The 20,750-nt window shown below is 51.4% G+C and overlaps 1 protein-coding gene across 2 annotated transcripts in view; it reads left to right on the forward strand.

Annotated features, from left to right (window-relative positions):
• cntfr (ciliary neurotrophic factor receptor) overlaps nucleotides 1-20,750 on the forward strand; it is a 109,213-nt gene that overhangs the window by 32,699 nt on the left and 55,764 nt on the right. For both annotated transcript variants that reach the window (XM_049021439.1, XM_049021440.1), the window contains exon 2: nucleotides 10,821-10,902. In XM_049021439.1, coding sequence (XP_048877396.1) covers nucleotides 10,821-10,902 — 82 coding nt within the window. The remainder of the gene's footprint in view (nucleotides 1-10,820; nucleotides 10,903-20,750) is intronic.

Consider the following 20,750-nt stretch of genomic DNA (forward strand, 5'->3'; position numbering starts at 1 on the left):
GGCACGCAGCAGGAAATGTATGTCAACAGGCATTAAAAAAAAAAACCCAGTGATGAGAGATATTACTCAATGTTGAATAAGAGCATCGATTCAAAGCATAATCTATAAAATGCAGCTAGCATGTTTCCATTCGCTGTAGTGCCTCTCCGGAGCTCAGCAGGAGTGATCACAGCCTCCCCCTGAAAGACGCCGCCAATGTGGGACTGGGCAGCTCAACTTTAGTTATTTTGACCTTTGACCTCTCTAGTGTGAGGCTTGGAAAAATCTGAACCGCGAGGTGGAGCCCTGATGGGGAGGGGGGTGGAGACACCTGCCACGGGATATTAATTATCCGAAATTCACTGCTCACTGCAATGTGCAGTTTACAAAATGGAGGGGATTTAGCAAAATACCCCGGAGCTGATGACGATCAGGAAAGTTCGTTTTGGTTGACCGTGGTGTCCTGCTCCCCGCCATGCATGTGTGTCTGCGTCCCTTTCATACGTTTCACCTTCTGAAGAGTCCCCCGAAGGCAGGTCTCATTTAATTTCACTTGCGTCTCATGATGATGATGATGATGGCGACAATGATGACAGCGATGATGATGTTGATAGCTGCACCTGTCGTCATGTGCATAGAGACGGCTGATACCCTATCTCCTTAATTAGTAATTAAAACGGCAGCTTTGCGAGCCAGTCGACCAGCCCCGACTTCTCAGAGGACGCAGAATCAAAGGGAGCTCTGACCTCGCTCTGCTTCCTGATTATTTGTGGCTCATGCTGCTGATACAAAAACATCATGAGCCGAATTATCAAACGGCCTCAGATCTGAGCCTCAAAGAAGACAGAGGCATGTGGAGCACACAGCCGGCTACGTGGTGTCACCAGAGGGAGGGGCCTTTCGGTAAGAGCCCTGGCGTATCAGTGAGACCTTTCCTGTCAGCCCTGTCTCTCTCCCTCATTATCTCCCTTCCTTTATCAGACGGTTCCCTTCCACCTTGTTTGACGCTGCTGCTGAATTAGATTGAGTCCAACTGGCCGTGCACTGGGTTTGATGGAATATTTCCCCCCCCCCCCCCCTGCGGATGACACGGCCCTTCCCCCCCTGCCTGGCGCGTGTAATCTAGGAGTCCGCGGGAGCCGGCTGAGCCCAGCCTGCCATAATGGATTGCCTGGCTAATAAGCGCCGAAAAGGCCAGGAACTTGGGAACAGAATCCTAATGACTGTGTCAGGCGAATGATGAGAGACGTTCTGGGGGTGCTGGGGGGGCTGGGTGGGGGGACACACAGAGGAGGAAGCTGGGTGTTGCACCGGGCTGCTTATGTCAGGTCTATAGCGGTTGGTCATGATAGTTGTCCATCACACCCAAGGGCCACTGGCCCCTGGAGTGCCCTCTGCCTGTGCTGTGTCTCACAGACATGCGGAGCGCCCACCTTAGGGCGGCGCCCTTTACACTGCCTACTTTCTTCTCCTTGTGTGGAGAGGGTTAATCCCTGCCCCTTCCCTTCCCACGAGGCCATGGGCTACGCCGCCGGGCCCTGTGCTGGCTCTCTGTGGCAGCTGCCCGCCCAGGGCCATGCAGGAAAATATGATTACATTACTGGCCATAGATCACATCGGGAGTTAACGTCAGCCAACAGAGCCAAGCTGTCTGCAGAAATGCTCTGTGTCGTGTGCGTGCATGTGTGATATGTGTGCATATGTTTGTGTCTGTGTGTATTTGTGTGTTCATATTCTAACGCTTCCCTGGCGCCGTACAAAATAAGTGCCTGGAAGATGAATGGTTGTACGGATGGATATGCTTATGCATATATATGTCAGAGTAGCTCTAGGTATGTAGTGCTTCGCGTAGAAACACACTAATGCTGCATCACAACTGGCTGTAAAGCTCAGGATTCAGCATGGATCTGAGCAGGAGCACCCGGGACGGGCCGCCTTCATTAGATACAAAAGCCATGCTGTTCCACTAATTGGATTTAGCTGCTCTGCCTCACAAGCCGCACAGAATTCGGCCCTGTTTCTGTTTTTGGGTCGACCACTGGTCTCCCTTGTGTTAGCTTTCGGGAGCTCAGCTTATCACCAACGGCGACAAGGAAAGTCATCTGATGACCGATTTTGTCACTCTGTCTCTGTAACATTGCCTTTTGCCCCCAGAAGAACGGACAGGTCAAACAGAACATCTGTCTAATCAGAACAAACAGGCAGCTACGGATAAGCTAATGGGCTGATCATAACAGACATGTAGCTATGGATAAGCTAATGGGCTGATCATAACAGACATGTAGCTATGGATAAGCTAACGGGCTGATCATAACAGACATGTAGCTATGGATAAGCTAACGGGCTGATCATAACAGACATGTAGCTATGGATAAGCTAATGGGCTGATCATAACAGACATGTAGCTATGGATAAGCTAACGGGCTGATCATAACAGACATGTAGCTATGGATAAGCTAATGGGCTGATCATAACAGACATGTAGCTATGGATAAGCTAACGGGCTGATCATAACAGACATGTAGCTATGGATAAGCTAATGGGCTGATCATAACAGACATGTAGCTATGGATAAGCTAATGGGCTGATCATAACAGACATGTAGCTATGGATAAGCTAATGGGCTGATCATAACAGACATGTAGCTATGGATAAGCTAATGGGCTGATCATAACAGACATGTAGCTATGGATAAGCTAACGGGCTGATCGTAATAGACATGTAGCTATGGATAAGCTAATGGGCTGATCATAACAGACATGTAGCTATGGATAAGCTAATGGGCTGATCATAACAGACATGTAGCTATGGATAAGCTAATGGGCTGATCATAACAGACATGTAGCTATGGATAAGCTAATGGGCTGATCATAACAGACATGTAGCTATGGATAAGCTAATGGGCTGATCATAACAGACATGTAGCTACGGATAAGCTAATGGGCTGATCGTAACAGACATGTAGCTATGGATAAGTTAACGGGCTGATCGTAATAGATATGTAGCTATGGATCAGCTAATGGGCTGATCGTAATAGACATGTAGCTATGGATAAGTTAATGGGCTGATCGTAACAGACATGTAGCTATGGATAAGCTAATGTGCAGATCATAACATTCATGCAGCTATGAATTAGCTAACGGGCTGATCATAACAGACATGTAACTATGGATAAGTTAACAGGCTGATCGTAATAGATATGTAGCTATGGATCAGCTAATGGGCTGATCATAACAGACATGTAGCTATGGGTAAGTTAAGAGGCTGATCGTAACATTCATGTAGCTATGGATAAGCTAACGGGCTGATCATAACAGACATGTTGCTATGGATATGCTAATGATGAAATCGTGTCAGACTGTCTAAGCAATTTGGCAGACAGGCTAACACACGTCAGTGGGTAGGTGCAGCTGGTCTGTGAAAGTCTGTTTTTGGATCCAACAGTGAGTGAATCAGAATTTACTAGCACTGGAGGGAGCTTTTGTTCAGTTTGGACTAATTCTGTTTTTACTCTTCTCTGAGAGAGGGTGAGTTGAGGCCATAGGTGGGAAGGTGTACTGGGCTCTACACTATTCTCTCATGTGTCCAGCCCCCTCGCCTTGTTGTGTAGTCTGTTTGATGAGCTACTTAACCAGTCTTATTTCAAAAACTAACTTTCAGAAAGACATACTTACACTGCATTTCCAAATACTGCGCTGTGCTGAAAATACCACATGTTGAAATGTTTACCTATTCCTGCGAGGAGAAGGTTCTCGGTGGGTAAACAAGCAGGGCGCCGGGCTGGCTGACGTGCGGAGCATCTCACGCCCGCGCCGGACGGGGGGGGGAAGCGTGTGTGAAACCGCCCCAGTGTCCGGGGACCAGCGATGTGAGGTCTCTGCTTAAAACGTCGCACTGCCTTAGGAAGTGTGCAGTTTGCACACAGCCGCTTGCCACAGATGAAACGCGGTGATGAAGGGGGAGGGGGGCAGGCTTTATGGGTCCACCGGCCTCATAAGGGCCTCTCAGTGAATGACCTCCTGAGGTTCTACCCTGGGCCTTCTCACAACAGACTCCTTACACACTAAGAGAGTCCGACTGGGGTGAAGAGTAGCTCGGCCGCAGCCTGGGTGGGCCATGTAGGTGGAACCGGGTCACGGCAGGTAAGGATCATGTGTGGCTGCTCTGTGAAGCCCCCCACCACCACCCACCCCCTCCTCAGTACCTCACTGAGAGCCTGTGGTTCACCTTTTTTTGGACCATAAGCAAATATTGGGAGTTTGGTATCGTGGTCAGTGTAGGAGTACTCACTGTCAGTCTGTAAGTCTTCTGTACAGGATAGGGGCATGCCACAGTGTGTGGGAGTGTGTGTCTGTGAGTGTGAGTGTGTGTCTATGTGTGCGTCCTCATAATGTGATTAGAAATGTGTTATTTTGCCCTTGTGGGGACTGCAATCAAAAAACTAACAATGCCAATGGTCTTGTTTTTTTTGGTTACTTATAAATAAGATTAGGACAGGGTAGGGGTTATGCTTGTCGTGATTGGATTAAGGTTTTTCCACATGGAATCAAATGGAAGGTCTGCATTTAAATAGATACGCCAGCATTTGTGTGCGTGTGTGGATTTGGTTCATATTACATTGTGGGGGACCAAATGTCCCCCACAATGTGATAATAACTTGTGAATGCAATCAAAAAACCAATAATGGCAAAAGTCTTGTATTTTGTTTGATTTTTGATGGTTAAGGTTAGAGCTGTTTAGGGGTTAAGGGTCGTCATGTTGGGATTAAAGTTTTCCCCATAGAAAGGAATGGAGAGTCCCCGCAAAGATATGGTTATAAACATGCATGTGTGTATATGTGTGCGTGTCTGTGTGTGTATGTGCGTTTGTATGTGTGTGTGGGGAGAACAGAGCTTCTCTGAACTCTCGCTGATCGCTGAAGGTCAGGGCTTTATGAAGCAGCCCCATATTTCCTCAGTTTCTAGTTCATAAACTTGATCAATGTGCCGTATTGACGAGACGGATCAGTGCTCAGGTATGAAGCCTTAACCGTCTGTCTTTGAAGGACAGCTGCTGCTGTGAGCCCTGGTTCAGTGTTCGGCCGTGCGGCAGCGTCACGCAGGAAGTCTGCCCTCCACGCGGCCCTTTCCTCCCCTGCAGAAACACCTTCCCCGCTCAGTGCTCCTTCTCCAGATGAATAAAACGGTGTATTTAAGGCACACGGATCAGCCAGACAGGCCAGCCTAGTAGCAATCACCCTCTGCTTTACAGTCTCCAAATGCCATTTTCGGAGGTTTTCTCGCTGCCGTCTGGAAGCGGGTGGCAGGTGGGAAACGTTTCAGGTCATTCGAGAAATTGGATAAGGCTGCAGTTAACATTCCTGCCTTCCGGATGACGGCTCTGAAAGCATCCCAGTGCCCTCTCACCTGACGGAGGCCGCCAGTGACGTGGCTATTCTTATCCAGGCGGGCGCTGGCGTTCCCCGTCAATAAACTAAACAGGCTGTCTGGGCCACCAAGTGGCCGGACTGCGCATGACGAAGAGACCCATTCAGTAACACCGGAAAAGATTCACTGTTTTTTAACCCATTTTAGCGATTAGCTTCACAATGTGCCACAGCAGCATGCAGTGCGCACTGCAAACGGTCTGGTTCAGCCGTGTGTTTCACAGCCGTGTCTCAACCCGCCTCCGTCCCCAACACCCCCCAGGGCTTTGATTCGCTCGCAATGTTGCTGTTTGGGGACTGCGGGGGGAGGGGGTGGTGTTTCTGTTCCATCCAGAGGAGACGACTCCCTCCTCAGTGGCACACAAAGGCTGTGGCCAGAAGCCGAGAGTGTGGCCAAGTGTCACACGCGTCTATCCCCTCTCAGCCGTGATTGATGGTGTGGTGAGGAATTAATTAGAGGGACTGAGCCATGTGTGGCAACTGGGTTTTTGCTGGAAACCAGTTAAGGAGGGAATGCAGGCCTTGGTCATATTCTGGAATTTTTTCTTTTAAAAAGACACAAATTGCAATGAAATGAAACGCATCTGCCCCATTTATCTAACATTCACACGTGTGTGTGTGTGTCTCTGAGTTTAGTGAATGTTGACTCCAAATCTCCAAACCAACAGAATAATCAAGAAGCTGAATTTGAGTCTTGACACCGCTGGCGGTAGGGGAGCCCTCTCTCCTACGCATTATGCAGTATTGCAACAGACCCTCACAATTCTTTGTGCTATTAAAATATTCATGTTGTTTACCTTCATGCTTCATATCTGGTGGTCATTCAAGCTGTTTATTTAACTGTCAAAAATGTCCATGGACCATCACTGACCAGCAGCATCCTGCTAAGCGCTATATATATGTATATACACACATACACACACATACTATTTTGATACGCTAAACCTGGATCGAAGGATCGTGTTGGGCCTCATCGGGTTGAAAAGTACCTTTCTCTCTGCTCACTATCCTATCCCCAGGTACATCCATGCAGGGGGGAGGGGGTGGTGTTAGGGGGCTGCACAAAGACTTCTGAGGAATTTATCATCAAAGACAGACCCAGCATGACTAATGGGAGGAAACATCGATACAGGGGTGTGCTTCACAGCTCGCTCCAAGCAGGTGGGCCTCTAGAGGTCAGCTCGGGGGTCTTTGTGATTAGAAACAATGCGTGTCTTTGAGGGCGGCTCCTGTGGGCATCGCGCTGGCCTTACGTAACGCACCTCTCTGCCCAGCTGTGCAGTGACCCTCACAGTAAGTCAGCGAGCATCCACAGAACTACGTGTGGAATACTTCTCCTGAAAATGCAGATTGTATCTGGGCTCCACGTTTGAGGGGAAAATCGTTTGAGGCCACAATGAGGCGGCTTTATTTTTCAATTAACCGGCAAGCCAAATGCATCAGAACGTCCAGAATCAATAAATAAATACGTGGGAATGCAAGCAACGAATGAATTTTGGGTGAAATTATGACACAGCGGCTCATTGTCGCTAGAGGAGGCCTCTGTGAATGATTCACGCTGTGCCAGTCACTTCCCATCGGGTGGCCGGACAGTCGAGCTGAAAGCCAGGGCTGGGAATATGATTTTAATTTCACCCTTGTCAGTCTGTTTCATTCCTGCCGCTCTGTGTAAATGGAAAGCGTCAATCAGGCTCTCTGCGGACACAGCCTGATGTTGTTTTGAAACTTATTATAACACGCTAAAATTACTGTAGCTCCTTCCCATTCTTGCTATCAGACTTTTATTATCTATAATTATTTAGACATTTGTGGGTCAGGGCAGCTGGTGTAATTGCACTATTTAATCGGTGGGTATGAGGATCTATTGATGGCTCTGCAGTCCACGCCAGCCATGGACTGAGCTTCTTCAGTAACTCGGTTGCAGTCCCGCCAGTCTTTCACAAATAAGCAGATGTTTTAATATCTATGTATCTCCAGCTCTATCCGTTTATTTCTACTCGTATGTTCAATTTTCTGAGAACTGAAGAACTGAAGTCACTGGCACATTAACAAAAGAGTTCACACACACACACACACACACACACATATGTATGTGTCAGTTTTCTGTCATGTCTCTGTGTATTATCAGTGCCTGTTTGAGACTTTTCTGAAGACCTGCTCTGTTTCCATTTAATTGGGTCCTTGCTCACTGCATCAAAGCGACTCAAGGATGTAGGGCAGCCTTTTGGCCGGTTAGCTGCCCCTCTTTGAGTGGCAGAGAATAATAACGGTGGGCATTTTGACCCCGTGTGAAGTTACCCACCATTTGCTTCAGAGAGGAGTGCGTTTTGCCCCAGTCTCATAGTGAGGGCTGAGTTTGTCCCATCCTCACATGCTGGCTGGCCCCTGTGGCATCGTGGGTCTTCCTGGTCGTCTTCCTGGACGTCTTCCTGGACGTCTTCCTGGTCGTCTTCCTGGTCGTCTTCCTGGTCGTCTTCCTGGTCGTCTTCCTGGACGTCTTCCTGGACGTCTTCCTGGTCGTCTTCCTGGTCGTCTTCCTGGACGTCTTCCTGGACGTCTTCCTGGTCGTATTCCTGGTCGTCTTCCTGGTCGTCTTCCTGGTCGTCTTCCTGGTCGTCTTCCTGGTCGTCTTCCTGGACGTCTTCCTGGACGTCTTCCTGGTCGTCTTCCTGGACGTATTCCTGATCGTCTTCCTGGTCGTCTTCCTGATCATCTTCCTGATCATCTTCCTGATCATCTTCCTGATCCTGGTCGTTCCACAGAAAGCACATGTCGGGGGGTGTTTGGGGGGGGGGGGGGGGGGGTGAGTGCATTCTCTGATTGCAGTATGTTAAGAATTAACAATGTCATGACCTTTCAGAGGGGTGTAGTCTAATGATTAATCTGCAGAGAAAAATCGGTTTAGAGCAGATTAACGGCATCTTCTGGAGTGCCGTGTCTTCTGTAGATGGGGGTGCCACCGGCTTCCCGATTATTTGCTCTCCTACAGATGCGGGCTGGGGAAACCAGGAGCTCAGTGTCTGACCGAGACAAGCCGGGGGCCGAGGCATTAACCTGGCTGGCCTGTGGGTAGCAGGGCTGCAGCTGGCTTCTTGTCAAGTGCAGGCCTGGTGAGAGGCGGAACACAGCTAACGCGGACAGACCCGCGGGAAAACGGCATCAGCGACATCATCCTTTTGTTACCACCTCCGTGGCCCTAGAGAGAAATCCCTGAACAAGCAGCAGAAGATTTGTGTGTGTGAGTGAAGTGCTTAGAAAGGGCGGCAGTGTGGGGAAACAAAGGCGAAGCCTCCAGCGAGGGCCGGCGGTCGCTGGTGCCCTGAGAAAAGGGCCGAGACGCGCAAACAGCTGCCTGTGAGAGCGCCGGCTGCGGCGGGGAGGGCCATGTTTATCCTGGGCTTTGAGGCCCGGGGCTCGTCTCGCCCAGTTGCGTCCCACTGTTCCCAGGCAGGGCAGGAGACAAAGGCGTCAGGCTAACATGGGAGCCATGAAATTTTAATCCCCGTTCTTGGCAGCGGTGAATTGATTTTCAGGAGGATACAACAATTAGGGTAATTCCACGTCAAATCAGGCTGATCGCAGTTTATTCACATTTAGATTTCCCTCAGATGCCGCACATAGAAAGAAACTTTTTAGGAATTAACTGGAAATGTCTTTTTGGAGCGCTTTGTGCGGATGTGATGAGGTGGCCCCTGCTGTGGCCGGTGCGGAGCAGGACGCTCCTCCTTCGTTCTCTTCCCCTGTCGTCCCGAAGTGAAAAGCGCCGTCTTTCCAGTGAGATGTGTTTTTCTGGGCCTTAAAAGAATAGGATGTAAATGTACTATGTGGCTTTGAAGTGCTTGTTAAGAGGACACGGAGTTGGGGGGGTTCTGGGGTGCGCGGACCATGGCAGCAGTGGCCCGTCTGGGGGGGGAGGGGGGGGGGGACGAAAGCGAATAGCGGCTTGAGAACGGCACCCCATAAACGCCGACGCCGCTGCTCTCCACCCCACGAGCCCGTTTAACAGCGTCCTCCCATAAATGTCTGCGGCGCCTGGGCATTAAGCACCCAGTTGGGGCGCTGGGGGCCGCCGTCCTCTGTTGGGTTGGTTTTAGTCACCCGCTTTAATTTCCCGGCATCGATTACGCCGCTGGTCCAATTCCGCGCCTCTCAGCTGCTGATGTCCTCGTCGTCTTTTGGGTTCGACTCCCGTGATCATCCCGGTGATCGTCCCCAAACAGCTGGTTTATCCTTCGATGTGCCCCCCCCCATGCAGTTATTGTTCTTATCTTAGCACATCAGATCCGGATGTAATCAACCCTCCTGTGTGGTCTGTCTAGCACACTGGATCAGTGTCGCATGCCAGTCAGTTCTGCCTTTCTGATGGTCCGTAAGGAAGCAGGTCATTTGCACAAGCATTTCTATTTCTGTATCTTATACGTCCATTAATTCAGCCAAAACCATACCTGTAATCATATTTGGTTCTGCTGGGGAATGTTTTAATGGTACTGTGTAGTTAGACGTGAGGCATTTTAATGAAGCAGAGTCCTGGTATAAGCTCAGTGTCATGAATATTAACACGCCGTTATCAATGGCCTTCAGACAAACTCATTATTTTAGACGCCATATAAGCCCTTTAAGGAATAATTGCAGGAAAACTGCATTATTATGAATCAAAGGATTTGTTAAAACTGTAGGGTTCCTTTGTATTTGCTGCCATTGTGTCGTGAGCGTGAGAAGTGTTTTCCATCCCGATTTTTTATTTTTGTTGCAAAATGAATTCTGTACTTCAGAGTTCAAAGGAAATGCATTAAGGCGAACAAACGGCAAAACGCAGGCAGGCGCAAAGCACCGAACCTGACAGCCCAGATGGGTCTCCGCTGGCTTTGCTGCTGGAGCACCGTCAGATTAATCAAGCCATCGCTGCCTGTTAAATATCTCAGTCAGGGTCTCGGGTCTCTTTCTTTCCAAATAAACATGGCAAGCGCATTGATGCTGATGTGTTTTTATTCACATGACAGCGCGAAAGCTGTAATGGTGCGGGCTGTATCAATAATGTAAGAGTGTTGAATCAGAGCGCCCCACCCTTCGCCTTGCGTGTTACGATGTCGTGCTCTGGGCTTCCCGCCCCTGATGGGGTTGTGCGTGCTACACTTTTTCATTCAGAGTTTCCACTGACTCTCTGGCAGTGGGTCTGATGTTTAAATGAACATACAGGGCTGCTGATTACGGCCTTTTCTGTGCCGGAACGCTGTCATACCGGTCTGCTCGACTCCTCGCACTCACTCTCTCGCTGCAATTGCATACCATGTTGCGACCACCCCCCCCCCCCCTCCGCACACATGCGGGTAATGTGAGCGGGGCGGGCTGGCCAGTCACTGGGGGGCTGTCCCTGCAGCATGCTGACCCCCACCTCTGTCTCTGTTTCTCTCCGCAGATGGCAAACGCAGTGACGTCACTCTGCTGCGTGGTGCTGGCCGCCGTGGTCGTCGTCTTTGCACAGAAACGAAGTTTGCAAGGTAAGCCAGCCACCCCCACCGCTCTGTCACTGTAACCCCCCCTCACCCATCCATTACAGTCCCCCTGGGCTTTATCCGGCAGTTACCTGACCGGCTGCCTGGTGTCACATTACCGACCACACTGACAGGGTTAGGGGTCAGGTGGAGATAATGACCTAAGAGATGGGGGTGGGGCTGGAGCAGGGGAGGGGAGGGCACCAAGGACGTGAGTCTGAAGGACAGCTCTGCCAGTGGGGGGCCGGCACTTCCACATGGCCGTCATGTGACAGCGGGTAGCGAGTGGCAGGAAGGGGACTCGTGTGACTTTGGCAAATAGCAGTGAAAGCTATGAAGGCAGTGGAGCTGCTGAGGCAGCGTGCCGCTGGGGCGATAATATGCAGCCCCCAGGAGTCGCTCTGCGCGTCACCTCCAGCGAGGTGTCGGCCCATCCTGTCAGCAACGCTTCACTGCAGGAATTTTCCGTAGATGTTTCTGGAAAGGCTGCTGCAAAATGAATGGCAAATAGGGATGTGGGCCCAGAGCTGAAATAGCAGAAATATGAAACGTCTCTAAAGCAAGATCTCACTGCAACCCTCACCAGGAGGCGTGGCCTGTAGATGGATGGATGGATGGATGGATGGATGGATAATACACATTCCACCGTGCACAATATGATTTTTCATATTCCATCATCATCATTGGTACTTTTCATGTCACATTCATGTTATCCTCCTTGTTATTGGTTATGTCACGTCGTTTATACCCTTGCAGGTGACTCCAGGGCTGGGGGTTTATTTCTCACTCTATGTTCTCTACGTGCTCTTCCCGTGTTGCCAGGCTTCCTCCAGCTACACCGGTTTGCCTTCTGCGGTCCAAAAACATGCATTTTGATTGATTGCCTTGTCTACGGTGAATCGCCTGCTGTGTGTGATTGTGAGTGTGTCCTGTGATGATGGACTGCCGGCACATCCAGGGCGCTCCCTGCCATGTGCCTGGTGTGTCCTGGGATAGGTTCGGGCTCACTGCAGCCCTGCCTCCGATAAGCGGTTATGGGAGACGGATGGATGCGGTGTTGCTGTTTGCCAGGGAGTTTAGCCTGAAGAATCCCTGCTTCACGTCTGAGTGGCTGCTGTGTGGCTGTTTCCAGAGTCTCTCCCGACTGTGATATTGCTTTTCGGTGCTGAAGCTGAGGGAAACGTGTCCTTTTATCATCTGAGAGGCTCTTAAAGGAAGCAGGGAAAGCACTCTGTGCTCTGAAGGGCTGTAAGCGGTGATTTTAAGAATAATTATGCCACTGTTTTCTTCTCACACACTTATGGACTGGGGTCCGGCGCAGTATGTAATTGTCTTCAGAAATGGTTACATCTTGAAATGACTTCCATACCACGGAACGCTGGTTTTGGTAACAAGTTTAATTTAAAAAGTAAATTTAAAAAATGAGTCTTTATGGTTTAACTCACTGTAATTAAGTGGGGAGCAGATTTTTATAAACATACGTCAGGCAGCAGAGCCATAGGAAATTCTGTCTCCTTAGTGTGTAAAGCATAAAATTATTCACCTTAATTATGAATATTGCCTTGGTTCAATTTATAACGAGTCGCCTAATGAAATAAACAAACATCGACGTGACATATCAATGTGAAACGACGCTGTTGCCTTTGGCTTATATATTTAATATCCTGAATTTGACAGTGGGATTTAAAAAGCTGTTCTGTATAAATGAAATCCTTCCGAAAGCAGTAGATTAAAGATGACGGAATATCAGTGCTTTGGAAATGAATCTGTTTAATTCAACTTCTGTTTGCTCCATTGGCTATCAGGCTGTTTCGTGGTGGTTATTATGGAGCATATAATAGGGACCCCCATCCCCCCCCCCCCACCCCACTCCCTCTCTCTTGTGTGTGGCTCATGTCTCCCTGCTGGACATCGATCGGTCGGCTGTGGGCGGAAATGTGGTGTTGGTGGCGGGGTGCTGTTCTCTAAAATGTATCACACATACCTGGTGCCCTGGGTGTCAGCCCTTCAGAGAGTGTGAGCTCTAAATGGTAATTAGTGCCACACAGGCTGAGAGGTGCTCAGCCGGAGCCGGGTCGCCCCACACCACGCTGAGGCCATAACGGCCCCCGTTCCGGATTCTTCCATGACACTTTGTTGAAACATTTTCTTTTTAGCCTGAGGCCACTTCCTCTGAGGTGAGATTTCTGCTGTCTGACAGATCCCCCACTTCGCTCCCTCGCCCTCCCCCAACCACCATTTAACTGAAAAAACAGGAGAAATGATTACTCCGGTAAATAATGATCACTGTACCATGGGAAGGCGTCGGTTTCCTCTTTCTGCCGCGGGCCTGTCTTACGCCAGCAGTCACTCCAGCTCGGCCTGGCCCAGCCGCCTCACACTGTTGTTCCCTGCGCGGAAATGTCCCTCTCCGGAGCCGCTTTGCTGTCTGAGCTCTGCAGACAGGCAGGATTATGCTGTTTTAAGTTGTGTTTTAAACACAGGATTAAATGGAAAACAAACAGCTTATTTCCAGCAGCCTGTGGTGGGCGTCTGTGTCATTGTTGTGACCCGTCTGCATCCTGGCTGGATGGGGACTGGGTGGCAGGAGGCGGGTGGCGGGCGAACGCCAGCCGGAGACCAGTACCTCGCTCTGCGAGCCCAGGTTTTGTTATCTTTGCCCCAGACGGCAGCACTGCGCTCTGTTATGCTTTTTCTATTTAATTTCCAGTACACTGCGCCTGTGAGAGGCAAACGGCCGGTGCAGCACACGGGGTGAGGTGGTGGGGGGTGCCGCATCCACGTCCGGGGGGGAAGGGGGCGTAAATGCCTCGCTTGTGCTGCCGTGCGGATGCTGACTGCCTGTTACTCCCTCTCATTAAAATTCTCCGCGCTAAAAACGTCCCCTTTATGACATATTCCAAAATTAGCCTGTGCGGCAGTTTCTCCCCCCTAGAAACTAAGGGGGGGGGGACCTGATAATAGATGTGTTCTTGTTATCATCTCACTCCCGCTTCCTGTGCTCGCTGGATTACCGGATCACCACGCCGTGCAGATTGGCGTTGACGGGATGGTAATCGACTGGTGCTTTGCAAGGCCTCCAGACTGCCAGGACAGAGGCAGACCGCTGTGTAATCGCGGATTACAGGCCCACTCGCGGATGCAGTGTGTCTGCAGAAAGGCCCGCTTGCGGGTGCCATGTGTCTGCAGAAAGGCCCGCCTGCGGGTGCCGTGTGTCTGCAGAAAGGCCCGCCTGCGGGTGCCGTGTGTCTGCAGAAAGGCCCGCCTGCGGGTGCCGTGTGTCTGCAGAAAGGCCCGCCTGCGGGTGCCGTGTGTCTGCAGAAAGGCCCGCCTGCGGGTGCCGTGTGTCTGCAGAAAGGCTCGCTTTCGGGTGCCGTGTGTCTGCAGAAAGGCCCGCTTTCGGGTGCCGTGTGTATGCAGAAAGGTCCGCTTGCGGGTGCCGTGTTTCTGCAGAAAGGCCCGCTTGCGGGTGCCATGTGTCTGCAGAAAGGCCCGCTTGCGGGTGCCGTGTGTCTGCAGAAAGGCCCGCCTGCGGGTGCCGTGTGTCTGCAGAAAGGCCTGCCCGCGGATGCAGTGTGTCTGCAGAAAGGCCTGCTTGCGGGTGCCGTGTGTCTGCAGAAAGGCCCGCTTTCGGGTGCCGTGTGTCTGCATAAAGGCCCGCTTTCGGGTGCCGTGTGTCTGCAGAAAGGCCCGCCTGCGGGTGCCGTGTGTCTGCAGAAAGGCCCGCCTGCGGGTGCCGTGTGTCTGCAGAAAGGCCTGCCTGCGGGTGCCGTGTGTCTGCAGAAAGGCCCGCTTGCGGGTGCCGTGTGTCTGCAGAAAGGCCCGCCTGCGGGTGCCGTGTATCTGCAGAAAGGCCTGCTTTCGGGTGCCGTGTGTCTGCAGAAAGACCATCTCGTGCCTGTTTTTCTCCCTTCATCATTGCTGGCGACTGGGTGTTTTGTGTTTGGGCAGAGGGTGCCGCAACGGCAAAACCAGCCGGTTCCATATTCAGGACCCGACAGGGGGGGGTTGCATTGTACCTGTGAGTGATCATCGCAGTGACTGAATGAAGCATCCAGCTACCTGTGAGAGTGATGTGATGACTCGCTTTGCCCAGATAAACGTTTTAATGTTAAATAATGCCGATACCATCTCTGTTTTCAACTAAACGTTCTTCATTTCTGCATCACAGCTTGTCGACAGCTTCTCTGTGTGATGCCAAAGGAGAGTGATGAAACGGTTTTATGTTTTATTTAGGTATTTTGAATATTTAATGGCTGCGTTTTACATTCCACGTCGCAGTCCTGAGGTTTGCTAACAGGATTTTATAGAGGATCCAGGTGCATGAGACGCTGGGGGGGGGGGGGGGTAGGGGGTGACACAGAGGTCCTTTTCAGAGGCATATCGAGGGTTCAAAGCCGCATACCAAACACCCACTATAAAAGCCAGATTCAGCTGGCCGCTCCCCCCCAGACCCCCCCCCCGGACCCCCCAGCACAGACATGGAGGACAAATCGGCGTAGATGCTGCCATGGTGTGACGCCTCGCTCCCCTGATTTACGGTGTGGGGCTGTGTGTCCCACACCACGCCTGGGCAGGACCATTACAACATTTCTCTCGCAAACAAACCTCCATCCGTAACCACGGTATATTACCCTAGTGACCTCGCACACAGCAAATGTGCATCTGTCTGGGAGCGATGCGCCCCAACCCCCCCCCCCCCTTGCCGCCATCTAGTCGTAGTCATTTAGCGTGATGGATTTACTGAAGTGCCACATTAGGGATCAGCCACTGAGGCGTGCAGTAGAATGTTAACCATGCCCTGGTTGCTGCGACAGCCTGTAGCAGCGGGGCCCACAGGTTGGGGGGGGGGGCACTGAGTCACAGGACGAGCCCCCGGGGCTGAGCCGACATGTCACGGCGTCCCTGTTCTTACACGCTTTTTACATGCTCCTGCTTATTACACCTGCTATCCTTCAAATAAACTGTTTTTCATGCAATGAGACAGATGAGGGGGGAGAATACAGTAAGGGAAGCCCATCAATTTGACTGCAATCATGCCAATTACCCCCTAATTGGACCCGCAGGCCCCGGTTCTGGCTCCGCCGGATGAGGTTGGCCTGAAAAGGAGCCTGCAGGCGGGATGCAGACGAGCGCGATCACTGCGGCAGAGCACAGCTAGCCTTTGCCTTACTGCGTTACGCACCACACGTTATCTTCCTGGAGGGTCATTTTTCCCATGCTAAGCACATCTTGAAGCGGATACAGGGTCTAGTGCTGTACCAGCAGGGTCCGAGTGTGGTGCCCCAGCAGCCTGTCCCAGGCTGTTAGCTTTGGTGACTTCAGCAAGGCCCCTGTTGTTCTGTCTGGAGCCTGGGGTACAGAGAGGGTGAGTGAGGCCGTGTGGCCTGGATTCCTCCTGCCCTCTTCATTTCCACCGAGCCCTGACCAGCTGTGATCGCGAGTACCGTGTACCGCCTTCTCATTACCCAACAGCATCGAGAGGTTGGTCCTGGAAGCTCTTCCTCGCTGGTACCGCCCACACAAGTGCAGGGCAGTAGAGGATCCACCGGGTCATCGCATCACAATGCTGCCCTGAGGGCACGTCTGAGGTGCTGTCGCGCATTAACCCAAGTGGCCATAACACGGGTCACCGCAACCAAGATTCCCAGCCACCATGATACCCCAGCCACTCCATCAGTTTGCTTCAGCAAAGAGCCTCTCGTTAATGAGCATCCTGATCCCTCTCGTCCGGGCACAGCCGAGGTTCCTGAATTAGCTACCTTCTTCACCCACTGCCTGTGGTCTTCCTGTGATACTCAATGAAGCATCAAGGCTGAGTGCTGGAGAGTCACCAGAGGGAGCAGGAGATGAGGAGCCTCCTTCCTTTTGAAAGCCATTTGATTCTCACTATGTTTACCCTGGAAGGGGTCTCGTCTCCCCCCGCAAAGCGCACGGACCATTTACCGGCTCGCCGGTGTGATTAAATAACCTTCATAAATGTGAAATGACTGCTCTTTCCAGACATCTCTGGTCTCGTTTCCACATCTTGTTCTGGAGTTTTTGGAAATTAGTCCTTTTTTTTTTGCAGTAGAATTTGACGATTTTGGAAGGCTGTGTGAGAATTTATTACGCTCTCCTCAAGAGCCGGAGACTCCGGAATGTTAAGCCTGCGAGAAAAGCCGGAGGATAACTTCATATAAGATGAGTGGAATATTCCGGCAGCCCAGTTCCATCTGTTCCATCAGTAGTCCAGACGGAGAGGTGTCTGAACTTTGAACAAGTTACAAGGGGCGAATGGTGTCATGCTTCTCTGACGGTACCAAGGAGCGGCTTGCTGACATATTCTCACCAGATCCAGACAAAGTCGCCTATTATTCGGCCGATTGGGCGGCAAGACGGGCAACAATCCGACGTCCAGGTGGCCCTATTCACAGCTGCTCCTCTCAGCAAGGTGCCTTATCTAAACAGGGCAGATCTGCTGGTGATAACAGCACAAAAGCTGCACTGTTTCCCAGCACACGTGCGCCAGGGCATCTGAGCCGTACGGTACTTCGCTTCTTAGGTGTGTTGGCTCACACCTTCCTGCTCAGAACAGGTTGAGACAGGCCACCTTATTCTACATTTGGCCAATCCCACAACTTCCCTGTCGTTCCATACAGATCCCCATGTGGACTGGGACAGAGGTCCGAGGCTGCCCTGTCAGGCTCCCCAGTTCTTGCAGCGTTATTCCTTAAGTTCATTTGCATTGGGTGCCCAGAGGAGGCCCTGCAGACAAGCAGGAATTAATTAGTACCTTGTGGGCCTTGAGAAGATATGATCCGATGGGAGGTGTCACTGGAATATTTAACATTTGTTATACATCCTTTCTTTGATCCAGGATTTAATTCTGTGAAAATTAATTTTATTTATTGCATTTCTTAGTGCATTCCAAGTTCTAGAAAAGGTTGACACGACAACACCCCAAGATGCTGCGATTTGGGGTTTCAAGGGGCTTTTTAAACTTAATCCCCGTGTCTGGGATAATCTGGTAGGGAATTTTTTCATCTTTGGGGGGTAATGACCTTTCTGTGCTCATTCTTATAATTACATGATAATCTTTTCCACTCTCCTGATGCTGCACTAATGAGACCCGGTTTTTGTCCGCAGGTTTTCCATCCGGGAATTTAGCAGGAAGTGTTTGAAATAATTAGGCGTCATGTGACGCAGGAGAGGCTCTGCAAAGGCACTCACCAGCCAGACTGACGTGGCTGTAGCTTTCGGCCAGATCCAACCCCAAAGTACAGTCACAGAAATGCAGACCGACTCATTCACGGTCGATTCGGCTCAAGTTACCACTCGAGGCAGGACCCAGGCCCTTCAGAAATAACGATTATCGTGAAGATTATTTATGTGTGGAGAGGAATCTTAGGGAGAAATCCAGGCACCAGGGGAATTCCGTCTTCCACCACGCGGCTTCATTGAAATGGCACTAAATTAAACTAAACGCTGTGAATGTACGACATCTGATGCACACATGATGCATGACAGGCTGCAGGTGTGCTGGTCTCTCAGAGCCGGGCCGCGTTTCAGCGGCCATTCCCCTCTGGCCGTTTTCAGCAGCGTGATCCGAGCGTGACCGAATCCGGGCTGCAAATTGGTTTAAAGCACGGCCGGATTGAATTGCCCAACTTGCGAGGGGGTAGATGGATATTACTGCCTGGAGAACAGACAACAGCTCAATTGAGCTGGGAAGGCACCTGACTGGTCATGGCAAGGGGATTAAGGGGAAATGATGTGTGCCAGCCTGCGTCCTGTGAGGATGATGGCGGCATGTGAGAGTGCGTGCGAAATGTCAGCTGAGCGCAGGCCTGTCTCCTGAGTATAACGTGATGTGGAACAGCGTGTTCTTTGTTAAACATGCATAAAAAATGGAGGATTATTTTTATGTCGACCATTTGCCCCAAGGGGTAGCGATGCTCTGCGCGCTATACGTGTGCTATAGAGAATGGCGGGCATAAATAAATACCCAAGATTCCATGCTGTGCTTCGGCGTGGACGCCTGTGCCGCTGCCCTAGATTAGCCATGGTGAGCTGATGACATGCGACTTGTCATCTGACCCCCCCAGCCACTGCAGCTCGTAGCTGCGCAGCATTGGGGTTGCCAGATTGCACAGGATCTGATTTTGATGAGGGATGCCATTCAGCCCCGAGAAGGCTTCTCATTCAAGGTGGACGCTTATTTCTCATCGCTTTCCTGGCACAGGAAATACTCCCCTCTTTGGAGGTCCCACCCCAAACCTGGCATGCTCTGGCTGACACCCACAAGGGGCGTAACACGCAGGGCACTGCGTTACCCTGGAGGTTCTGCATGCGGGAAAGGTGTGTGGTTTCCTAAGAGTTCTATGCTGCATCGAACGCTGATCCGGACTTCCCTGCTGTCCTTTCACTTGGGTCACACGGGGCCGGCGGGGCCACCCAGAATATCTGAACACGGCATATCTGCCCACCGGAGAGGGCACGAGGGAAGGGGTAGTCAGGGGAGGGGGCAGTGGTGGCCAGGGGAAGGAGACACTGTGATCTCGGGAGGGGGGAGCAGTGATCACGTTGGGGCGGGAGAGTGGTGGCCAGGGGAGGGGAAAGTGGTGATCACGGGGCAAGCGGTGGTCAGGGGAGGGGGACACCGTGTTCACAGTGGGGGTGTGAGTAGTGGTGGCCAGGGGAGGGGGACACCATGTTCACGGTGGGGGTGTGGGTAGTGGTGGCCAGGGGAGGGGGAAGCAGCCTCCAAGCAGTCCAGGGCTCTGCGGAGTTTATGGAGAATTCCCACCCCTCCATTACTGTTTGGTTTCCCTGGATAGAGTGTCAGTTCTATTGTGATGGGGGAGGCTTCAAACCTCCCTGTGGTCGGGGGTGCAAAGGCTACCTGTCGCCAGTCCGACTTGCTGTGTCCCTCCCCGACAATCTGTGTGACCTTGAGGCCGCCCTGCCGTCTGTGACGTGGAGGAATTAATACATTTTACATGAGTCTCTGTGCCTCCCGGGGGGCAGCTGGAAGAGATTCGGGATATAGTTACACGAGCCAGAGTCCTCATCACGCAGAAGGTGCTGCCAAGCCTGTGCACTACTGTCCCTCTGCTGCCCAAGGATAAGTGCAGATGTTGGGGAAACAGCCCATCCTGAATGTGCTGAGTGAGAGCGTCCCAGTGCCGATGTCTCCAGCACCTTCACATGACGCCTCCAGCATCCATATATGGTCCATCTGACCATATATGATCCATCTGACCATATATGGTCCATCTGACCATATATCACTTGTTGTAGAAACAGGCATCATTGTATTTCCTGCGGATTTATGCTGCTCTTTGCTGTGCTGATGGTGAAGCTGGCTTATTGTGTCAGACATGGCTTGGGCCTGGTAGCGCTGCTCTCGTTTGACAATATCCAGATAGTTTAGGGTCAGGTACTCCACGGCAAAGAGAACTCCGCTGTCTGCCATTCTCGGGTGTATCTGTGTTTGCTTTGAAATGTGTGTAAAAATAAGCATTTAGCACCCTTTCATGGACGGCGTCTCAGCCATTGACTTTGTGAGAGCCCCCATGCTGTAGCATGCTGTCTGACAGGCGGAGGCCCAGTCCATGTCGAGCCACTCTGGAGAGCTGCATTCCCCATCCATACAGGTGGAGGCCATCAAAGTGATGGAGGGAGGTCCTTGGGTGTCCCGGATCGCTGTTCACACGTTCTGGTAGTTCGCTGCTCAATCGCGTGGCCGACGGTTGGACAATGGCGTGAAAGCTGAGGAATGCCGACTTGGATCTGGGTCGTGGGGAACGCCGGAAAGGAGATTCGTCACGGTCGCTGGCCGCCACGGCACTGTACGCTCCGCCATATTACTG

This window comes from Brienomyrus brachyistius, chromosome 7 (genome assembly GCF_023856365.1).
Source record: "Brienomyrus brachyistius isolate T26 chromosome 7, BBRACH_0.4, whole genome shotgun sequence".
Lineage (NCBI taxonomy): Eukaryota > Metazoa > Chordata > Actinopteri > Osteoglossiformes > Mormyridae > Brienomyrus > Brienomyrus brachyistius.